This window comes from Limulus polyphemus, unplaced genomic scaffold (assembly GCF_000517525.1).
Source record: "Limulus polyphemus unplaced genomic scaffold, Limulus_polyphemus-2.1.2 Scaffold381, whole genome shotgun sequence".
Classification (NCBI taxonomy): domain Eukaryota; kingdom Metazoa; phylum Arthropoda; class Merostomata; order Xiphosura; family Limulidae; genus Limulus; species Limulus polyphemus.
In genome coordinates, this window is record NW_013665991.1 from 449,078 (window position 1) to 460,618 (window position 11,541).

Below are 11,541 nucleotides of genomic sequence, written 5' to 3' on the forward strand. Positions count from 1 at the left end.
TTCATGAAGGAACAGGCTATTTCTAGAAGGACATGGCGTGATACTAGTCACGTGACCTCGCTGACGCAATAATATGTTACATAGAAGATTCATAATCAATGTTTTTTTTGGATTAAAGGATTTATACAACAGTGACCTAAGATTTAATATATGGTTAATTAATTTTCATCAAAAACCTGTAATACAAACATATTCTTCCATAATCAATAATGACAAAATGTTATGATTCTTTCAACATTTCTTAACAGTATTGTTATACATCTTTCTTGTATATATTGTTACGCCTCCGTTCGTTAGTTAATTTTCCGTAAATTCGTTCCGACGAAAATTTAGCGACACAAGTCCTTTCTTAAATAAAACTGGTTTATTCTTTCTGAATATAACTTTGCGATACACTTAATCTCAACAGTCGCGCTATAACAAACGCTATAATTCTCACCGAACGTCTCACGTGCTCGACTTCAACAATACTCAGTTCAATTACACACTCTCTGACTGCAGTTCAATTACTCATTGCCCCGTCACGTTGTGACCGTCTTATGTATACAAGACTAACACATATCTAGTAAATGCTAGGGCATTCATGAAGGAATAGGATATTTCTAGAAAGAGGTGGCGTGATACTAGTCACATGACCTCGCTGACGCAACAATATATATATTATTTTTAGTAGAACATTTTGTCAATTGAATTAGGTATTCCACGTGATTAAGAGCACTAGAAAGCTCGTAGGTTTAAATAAACCTAATTATATTCAAAAGGTACTAGTCTGAAAATATTTTTTTTACTTGACTGTACTTCGGTTTAGGATTACTTTATTAAAGTTACAGCGACAAAATATGACAGCTTTGAAATATAAAAAGAGGTGAAAGATAGAAAAAAATATTCGAATTCTTTTCTCTCCATCAATACGGCATGACACGTCGTTTTTCTGATCTCTCACACAGACAACGAAATGAAAATATTTATAATGTTCTAAGCTGATCAATAAAGCCTTCAAACATATTACCACAAAGTTACAGCGATAAGGACTGCATTGTGATATTGATGTTCAGAGACGCAGCTAATATTAAAGAGTGGGAGGAGGAGGCCTTTCCTAAAATATTGTAGACCTTTTCTTGTAAACAAGTAATTTAGGTGGCTTACATGAAAATCAAGTGTTTATTTGAAAGAAAAAAAATCAGAAGAAATTGGACCTTTTAGGCTTTTCAGAATACTGGGGTGGTCGTTCGTCCCCGGTTATGCCCGTAATGTTTAGCGAAAAAATGTTTTAGTCTACCACATAAAGACCGAAAGCTCAAGTCTACTGTTTAAATTTACTGCCAACATTCAAATATAAACCATATTATATTAGATTACCATTTTAGTATAACAAACTGATATGTCAGGTGAAGTATATGTAATGTTCATAAAATTCTACAGAAAAGGGTCACCCAGATTTTATTGATCGAAATGCAGGAACATTGCAGTTGGGTGGAGCACGCGCTCTTTTGTCTTGTATGTTACATTCCTGCCGTTAGAGGGTCTCCATAGCGGAAGTGTGAGGATGATATCACCTGCATAGTGCATTGCGGTGTGCTAATAATACCTCGACAACTATAACTGCGAAAGTAACAGTACTAGGGCGTGTAGGAGAAAACCCTAATGTGACAGCCAGTAATTTTCATAAGAAACATCGCTGAGTAGCAGAGTAAGACTGGTATTTTTTCAATTAAATATGAAATTATGAATTAACTTTTTTCGTTATTTCAACTTAAACTATAGGAGTTTAAGTTTCTTTAAGTAAGTTAACAGTTTAAGACGGAAATCGACGCTTTCCTCAAAATTAAAGTTTAGAGTGGGTTAAAGTTTCTTGCTTTTCCCAAGAATGGATGTTTAAGGGGCAGCTTTTAACTTTTTGAACGCCCAAACGGTCCCTTGCTATTCTTGAATTATGTTTCAAGTGTTTTCTAAATTCTATGTTATATAGTTTGTAGCCTTAGTTAAAGTTTAAAGTTATTGATTTGAAGAAAAAATGAACTAGGCCTCAAAATAGTTTTGAAAATAAATTAGAGGGTATAAATATTGATTATCAAAATATGTATGCCATAATTTAAGTTAAATATTCACGTATCATCTGTATAACTTATTTTGAAAATAAGGCATCACTTGGTAAGCATTAGAAATTCTATAACTTAGTGTAAAACTAAGTTAATTATAACTTATGTGTAATGAATTAATTTAAAACATTAATTTTTTTATTTTAATTGGGACAGGGTTTTAAAAAGTTTGCATTATTTTATTAAATAACTGATGACTTGATGGATAAATAGCCACCAGCGATAAATTCAACTTAATGAATGGGTACGTTTTAGGTGTATATTAAGTGTTGGTTGAATGACATTTTATGTGTGTGTGTTATTGAAAATTGTTACTTACACAAAGTCTTTACTTTATAGTATAGCAGTTATCATATTCAGTTATTGGTGTGAATATTTAGTTGAAAATAAACTGTTGTAACATACTATTAATGAAGAAATTAGGAAATAGTAACAAGTTTTAATTTCAGTAAAACCTCTTTATTACATAGCTAACAAACTTTGCAGTGAAGCATATTGAGACACTAGGCCTTGTGCAAAGCACATCAGTTTCGTTTAGCTTGCAAATTAGCTTAGGCTTTGACTTTCTCTCAGTGAAAAATATCTTAACACTTTCCATTCCTAATATTTCTTCATAAAATAAATGTGGTAGAACTTTGAGAAAATTAAGATTGCTAAAAATACATATATACTGATAAATGTTTTGTAACTGAACAAAATTCATTTACAGGTACCCATAGTTTCTTCACAATGATATATGTTTTGCAAAAAATATACTTGTAAATGTGAAAGTTGTAGCAGTTCATGGAAAATATTTTCTATGGCTGTGTTTGAATTTAAAATGTTTATGAATATCCTCCTGGGTCCCAGAAAAATTACAATATACTCATATAACTTTGCACCTTATATTTATTTTAATATACTAAACATGATGGCAAGAATAAAAATCATACTTGTTTAATGGAATGTACCTTATAAGGTACAACAGGATTGAACAAACTCCTTCTGTGATCTGATTTCAAATAATTCAAAATTATCATTTTCAAAGGACAAATTTGAATTGCTATGATCTTACTAGAATACAGGCTGAAATGATGGCTGCTTGTGAAGGCTTTACTGGCTTCTCTGCTTTAAATTTAGCTTCATTTTTAAAATTAAGAACTGAGCAATGTAACATTTTTAGTGAAACTATTATAAATTTAATATCACATCCATATAATGACTTGTCTTGTTGAACTGCTTTCAAAGAAAATAGATCCTGAACAGAGTTGTGGAAAAACAAGTTCTTTACTCTTCCTGATATAATAATAATATTTTTAAAATAACAATTATTAGTGTTGTTGTTATTAAGTTTTATAAACATATCATTTGATTACTTTTGTATGCTATTACTAAATGTATGCATCAAGATTGCCTTTTTGACTTGATTCACTTATGAAGTTATCGTAGAGTATCACAATAATAATAAAAATAAATTTATTTTAATAACATATTTGAATTTTATAAGGCATAGCATTATTATAATTAATGTGTGCAAACAAGTGACCAGAGATATCAAGGTTTTGATTCAAATATCATACTCAATAGCTACTAGATAAAGAATTAAATGTTGTCTTTCTAATATTTATTCTCCTTAATGATATTTAACTTTCTTAAAAGCTGACAGTGGCATCCTGAAATTCAAGTAGATTATTACCTAAATTATTACAATTTTAAGTGGTCAGAGATACCCTTGATTTGGTAACACATCTCCATAAACATGTAACTTACTATGAAATTACTGTTATCAGGTTGCATATTTTCATTGAATCAATGAGGTTATCTTAAAGTTGTAGGAATCATAATTTAAGAATTTGTAAACATGAATGTATGATGATGAAAGAAGTGTCTAAAGTCTAAATGTTAAAAATTACTTTTTATCATTCTTCAGGAAATCATGGATCCCCAGCCAAGAGATGTCAAAATTCTGGAGACAGTTGAAGACATTAAAGAAAGAAGAGGTCAGGTTTTGGGATTATATACTGAATTCAAAAATGAAGCTAGAGTCAAAAGAGAGAGGCTTGAAGATTCCCGACGGTTCCAGTATTTCAAACGTGATGCTGATGAACTTGAATCATGGATTAATGAAAAACTTCAAGCAGCTTCAGATGAAAGCTACAAAGACCCAACAAATCTTCAGGTTTATATATTGATGATTCAATATTTATTTGCATTATATCTTTATTATTCTTTTAACAAAGAATTACAAGTTCTAAAACCCCTTAATTTATATAAATCCACTTTCTAAATAATCCACATTGGTGGGCATTACATTTAAATATATGGAATTCTCAATGCTGAGAATTTTATAAGGTAAATTTTAACTGGTCAGCACTATATTGTGGCTTATAACTTATAAACTAAATGGAATAATTATATAAAACTTCCTAATAATTGTTTTTGTCTTTTTCAGGCTAAAATTCAAAAGCATCAAGCATTTGAAGCAGAAGTTGCAGCACATGGAAATGCCATTGTTGCCCTTGACAACAATGGAATGGACATGATCAATAAAAATCACTTTGCTTCTGATGTTATCAAGGTTGGAGACATATTTTGATTTTTGTAAGAAATTAATGTATAAAATATGAGCAGAATTTATTTATGTGTTAAAAGTATTACTGTTAATTATTCTACATATATGTGTTTTGTAAACCTTGATAAATTAGCTTCAAAAAATAACCAATATCAAATGAAGTACAGTAACATAACCTTTAAGGACAAGAGACCTGTTGGTTCACCCAAGCTATCCCATCCACTAAACTAAGCTACTAAAAACAAAACCAATTGAAAATGAGCCCTTATTATTCAAAAATTTATCAAGCATTTCTTTAAATTCCCTTAACTATAATGTTTCCACCATATCTGAATGCAACCCATTCTAAAGGCCAACTAATCTGTTAGAAAAATAAAGATGTTTTAGTTGTAGATGATTCCTACCCTACCAAAATTTATATTTGTCTTTTATTCCAGCCACCCAGTGGTTAAACTGTAAGTCTCAAAGCTTACAATGCTAAAAATGTGGTTTTTATACCTGTGGTAAGCACAACACAGATTGCTTATTGTGTAGCTTTGTGGTTAACAACAATATCACCATTAACTATAGAAAAAGATGCATCAATACTATCAGTTCTACTAACAATTTTGAACACCTTAATCAAATCCCTTCTAACTCTTCTTTTTTTTCATTAGAAAATAATTTCAGAAATCTTAAAATCTTTCCATCCTAAGTATCATCGTAATAATCATCCTCTAAATCCTTTCAAATAATTCATTGTCCTTATTAAGGTAAGAAGCCCTAGACTGGACACAGCACTACATATGTGGCCTAACCAATGGCCTATTTAGACTTGCATTCATTATTTCTGTAGATACAACCTTAAATCCTATTTGTCTTACCACTAGCAACAGCATACTACTTGGATGACTGATCATTCAGAATATTAAAATCCTTTTCTTCCATAACACTGTTAACATTATGTTCAACAAAATTATACTTACAACTCAAATTGTAACCTACATGAATTACTTTGTATTTATTATAATTAAAAACCATCTACCATATGATCTTAATCTTTTTGTAAAGCATCCTCCTCCTCCTCATAGCCAGTAACACCCAAGACTTCGATATCATCAGCAAATTTAAATAATCTATTGACCATTCCTTAATCTATGTCATTGATGTACATAAAATAAAAAAGACAAAGGCTTCTAACTATGAGCTCTGAGGTACCCCACTTTTGACATTAATCCAGTTTTACTGACCTCCCTCTGCTTTCTGCCATCCAGCTACTTTTCTATCCAATGAACCAACTTATCCTCCACACATAGTGAGATATCTTTTAAAAAAGTTTGTTATGTGGCATTTTGTCATATGCTTTCTGAAAATCCAGATACAACAAATCCACACATTTGTCCTCATCTTAATAAACAGTAACCTTTTCAAAGAATTTCAGAAAAATTGTAAAAAAAGGTGAGATTTTCCTCTAGTAAAACTATGTTACATATCCAACAAAATTTTAAACTTACTAGTGTTTTCTTAACTAGCTCAGGATTAATGTGATCATCTAGCAAGTGTTCAGGATAAGAAATATTGCTTACTCTTCCTTAGTAAAAATTGAAGAAAAAAAAGAATTTAATAACATAATGTATAGGGACAACAAGGGACCTATTTATCCATCTTCGCTGTCCCATCCCCTAAACTAAACTAAAACTATTTGTCAGGTTTTTGTATGGGCCAGAATTCTTTACAGTAGGTGTCTGTGACTTATTGGCAATAACTTTCAACAATAAACAGACAGCACACAAACCACTTGTTTTAAAATAATATATTCCAAACAAGTAAAATGTATGTACAAAACTTTGTTACACTGTTGTTATCACAGTTGTATTCAGAGATTTCAATAATTCTCTTTTTCGTCAAAGTCCACACAGGCCGGTTCAATTAGTTTAGAACACCCTTTAACTAGACAAATTATTCTCCTCATAATGTTTGTATTACACTTAAAAATGAAATGAAACAGTCGGGTATGTTCAACACTATTAAATAAATAAGCTTAAAAAAGTAAAAACCTTAAAATCAGCCCTTATCATTGATATAGTTATCAAGCTTTCTCTTAAACTCACTTACATTTATTGCCTCCACAACATCTGATGGCAACCCATTCCAGAGGCCAACCACCCTGTTAGAAAAATAAAACTGTCTTACAGAAGATGACTCCTACCTTGCCAAAATTTATATTTGTGTCCCCTAGTCCTGCTATTCTATCCATTAAGTATGAAAAAAGATGATGCATCAACACTATCAGTTACTTTTATAGATTTCATAAAATTTTATAGGGATAAGAAGGAGCTTATTAGCCCATCAAGGATGTCCCTTCCAGCTTCTAATTATAACCACCCCTTATGACTCATGTATTCATCCAATCTTTTCTTGAACTCAGTTAAATTTTCTGCCTCCACCACCTTTGAAGACAGCTCATTCCAAAAGCCAATCACCCTGTTTGAAAAGTAATGCTGTCTAAATGACGCCAACTTTGTCAAAATTTTAACTTATGACCCTTTGTCCTATTGTTTTTACTGCTAAACACAAAAAAGTTTGATGGATCTGTATTATCAATACCCTTAATAATCTTAAACACTTCAATCAAATCCCCTTTGACCTTTCTCTTCTCCAGAGAAAACAAGTTTAGAGATTTTAGTCTCTCCTAAAAGGACAATCCCACCATCCCAGGTATCAGCCTAGTGGCTCTTCTCTGAACGTTCTCCAACAATTCAATGTCCTTCTTGAGGAAGGGAGCCCAAAACTGTACACAGTACTCTAAATGAGGCCTTACAAGTAATCTATACAGTGAAACAATAATATCCCTTGTCTTATATTCAATATTTCTATAGATGCTACCCAAAATCCTATTAGCCTTATTGTTAGCTACAATACACTGTTTAGATGAATTAATTTAATTTTTGAACACAACACCAAGATCTTTATCTTCAACCACAGTATCTAATGTATCCCATTTACATTGTAACAATAATTTGAATTGTGAAAACCTACATGTATCACTTTACATTTTGGATAGTTAAACATCATCTGCCACATACTGGTCCAATGCATCAAATGATCTAAATCTCCCTGTAAGTCTGCCATGTATTTGATACAGTTAGCCACCCCAAAAATCTTAATATCAACTGAAAACTACAAAATTCTGTTATTCATTCTAGAGTCAATATCATTAAACAAAAGAGTTGCTACAAAAATTAAATCTGTGGGTGTGGGGGGAATGTTATTGAAATGGATAGAAAATTTATTGGAGAGTAGAAAGCAGAGAATAGTAATAAATGGAGTTATATCTGACTGGATCACAGTTACAAGAGGTTAGGTGTGACTCAGAGCTCTGTGCTGGGTCCTCTGCTGTGATTTATGGAGGCACCTTATCAAATGCTTTCTGAAAATCAAGGTAAACCAATTACACAATAATTCTTTCATCAACTCTTGCAGTAACATCCTCAAATAATGTCAGAAGATTTGTTCAACTGCTTTTGGTAACTCTGTAAGGCATCTTTAATCACACTCTCAAAAACCTTTCCAACTACTGATGTAAGACTAACTGGCCTATGATTGCCTGGACAATTTTTATCACCTCCTTTAAATATTGGACTAACATTAGCCAACTTCCAATCTTCTAATACTCTTCCACAACTCAATGACCTATAAAATCAAATATTTAAGTTCCTTTTAAAATCTAGGATAAAAGTTGTCTGCTCCAGGGGAATTATCAATTTTTAGGTTTCCTAACTTTTCTCTTACAATTTCAGAACTTAAAATGATATCTTTTACATCAATATTTTCCCCATACATTAAGTGCTCTGGTTGAGGCACAATACTTGTATCTTCCTTTGTAAAAAAATGAAGAGAACATATAATTTAATAAGTTTACCATCTCATAATCTTTCAAGATCAGCTCCCCACTATCACTTTTAAGAGACCAACTTCCTTTTTAACCAGCTATTTTGATTTCCTATAGTCCTGCAAGTCCTTTAGAATCTCAATCAGATCCCCTCTAACTCTCCTTTTTTTAAGAGAAAACAATTTGAGAGATCTCAACCTCTCCTCCTATGACATCCCAAGCACCATTCTAGTAATCCTTCTTTGAACCCTTTCCAACAATTCAATGTCTTTTCTAAGGTAAGGAGCCCAAGACTGAACACAATACTCCAAATGTGGCCTAAACAATGAAATTATATTCTCTTTAGACTTATATTCAATATTTCTGTAGATACAACCTAAAATCCTATTTGCCCTACCACTAGCAACAGCACACTGCCTGGATGGCTTTAGAGACTGATCGACTATTACACCAAGATCCCTTTCCTTCATAACAATGTTAAGGTTATTCCCATCCAAATTGTACATATAATTCAAATTATGATAACCCACATGCATTAACTTGTATTTATTATAAATAAAATCCATCTGTAATTTATTTGCCCAACTCACTAAATGATCTAAATCCTTTTGTAAAGCAGCAGCATCCTCCTCACAGCTAGCAACACCCAAGATCTTAATATCATCAGCAAATTCTAAATAATTTATTGAACATTCCTTCATCTATGTCACTAATGTAAATCAAAAAGAGCAATGGTCTTAAGACTGAGCCCTGTTGTACCCCACTTGTGACATTAATCTAGTTTGACTGAACTCTATTTATAACAACCTTTTGCTTTCTTCCATCCAGTTACTCTTCTATCCAAATAATCCAAGATAAGTTTTCTAACAAGCTATTTATGTGGTACCTTGTCAAAAAAAAGCAGAATTTCATAACCCAGCCATCTCGTAATCATCAGATAAAAGCCTTCCTTTATCATCCCTCAAAAGCCCTTCCCCTATCCTAACATTTGTTTTTGTCTTTAATGTATTTAAAGAAATCCTTACTGTTAATTTTTACATTCTCAGCCAAACTTTTTTCATACATCCTTTTTGATGTCCTAATTTCCTGTTTGACCAACTTTCATGATCTTCTATAATCTTCTCAATCTCCTGTCATACCAGTCAATTTAAATTTGTAATGCTTTACTTTAATTTTATCTTTTATACCCTTTGTGATCCAACCTGTTTTTTACTTGTGGCTACCCTTTTCTTTCTCTATGGAATATGTTTATCTTGAATGTTTGAAAATTTATCTCTAAAAATTTTCCACATTTGATCAGTGTCTACGGATAACTCAGCTGCTCAATTCACAACAGATAATTCTTGTTGCATCCCTTCAAAATTTGCTTTTTTGAAATTTGTAACCAAAATATCATTATACCTAATCTCCATATGCAGCAAAACATCGAACCATAAGTTCCCAAATTTCCACCTTCTCAACAATTTTTTTATTAGAAGTTGAAAATAAATCTAGAATAGCATTGTTTTTGTTGGTTCCTTGACCTTTTAAAACAAGTGGATTGTGTGCTGTTCACTTATTATTGAAATTTATCACCAACAAGTCACAGACACCCACTGTAATGAATCCGGCACCCATAAAAAAACTGACAAGGAGGAGTGGTTATATATGTAAAATATGAGTTACATCCTGTTGTTGCCCTCCAGTGGCACAGTGGTATGTCTGCGGACTTACAATGCTAGAATCCGGGTTTCGATACCAGTGGTGGGCAGAGCACAGATAGCCCATTGTGTAGCTTTGTGCTTAAATACAAACAAACAAACAATACATCCTGTTGAAGTTGAGGATATCAAAGATAACAGCAAGGAGATTGAATCCATTTGAGTTTCTATTAGTCGAAATAAAGGGAAAATCTTTTAGTGGAAATTTGTGAGAAATTTACATTGAGATTAAGATTTCAGCTGTTAATGAGGTCATAATCATGGGTGATTTTAATTTCAGGCATATAGATTAGGAAATGCTAGAGTCAAACCATAAAAGAGAAATGTTTTTGTAAACTATTTAAGATGGTTTTCTTCATCAACTTAATATATTCAAAATAAGTCAAAGGTTTGTACAAAATATTTGTTACACTGTTGATTATCACAGTTGTATCAAGAGCTTTAAATATTTGTCTCTTTTTCACCAAATTCCACACAGATGGGTTCAATTACTTTAGAACACCCTTTGACAAGACATATTATTCTCCTCTATCTCTGTTATTACAATACAAGGCTGTGATACTCACATTAAAATCACCACAATAACTGTTGGTTACCACAGTTGTATCCATAGCTTTAAATAATTGTCTCCTTTTCATCAAAGCTCACACAGGTTTATTCAACAAGCTTTGACAAGACAATTTTTTCTCCTCTGTCTCTATTATTACAATACAAGCTGTGAAACTCACTTTAGAAACTCATGTTATTCATAACAATTGAACTATGCAACAAATGATGTGTAAACAGTTTCATAATCAAACCTGCAACAAATTATCATTTCTAAAAATACTAAGTTTAACACTTGTCATTATAACTATGTGAATCATAACTCTTGTATTAAATTTAAATGAAACAGTTGTTTGTATCTAACACTCCCCTTCTCTTTAGTACTCTATCCCTATTGAATAACCTTTAACCCTGTATTTCAAAGAAATTTCTGTCATCAAAATCATCTACATTTAACCATGTTTTAGTTATTCCAATTATATCAAAATCTTTCATTCCTACCAGTGCCCTAAGGTCATCTGTTTTATTTCTTATACTTCTATGATTACAATAGTAACAATTAAGCCTATCCTTAGAACTACTTTTATACTCAATTCTTAAGCTAAACTTTTCTCGCCATTTTTTTTTTTTTGCATTTAGTTTATTGTGAGCCTCACCACTAGCAAGTCCTAGTTTAAAACTTCCCTTACAGTTGAGCTAATAGCTCTTGTGAACAAGCCAGACCCTACTCTATTTAAATATAAACCATCCATTCCAAAAAGCTCTCTTCTCCCA

At 31.9% G+C, this 11,541-nt stretch overlaps 1 protein-coding gene across 1 annotated transcript in view; it reads left to right on the forward strand.

Annotated features, from left to right (window-relative positions):
* The first annotated feature begins 1,536 nt into the window (after window positions 1-1,536).
* The window catches only part of LOC106457846 (spectrin alpha chain-like), an 85,138-nt gene continuing 75,133 nt past the window's right edge, over window positions 1,537-11,541 (forward strand). The window contains exons 1-3 of the mRNA XM_022383894.1: window positions 1,537-1,690; window positions 4,009-4,257; window positions 4,531-4,656. Coding sequence (XP_022239602.1) covers window positions 4,015-4,257; window positions 4,531-4,656 — 369 coding nt within the window. The 5' untranslated portion in view covers window positions 1,537-1,690; window positions 4,009-4,014. The remainder of the gene's footprint in view (window positions 1,691-4,008; window positions 4,258-4,530; window positions 4,657-11,541) is intronic.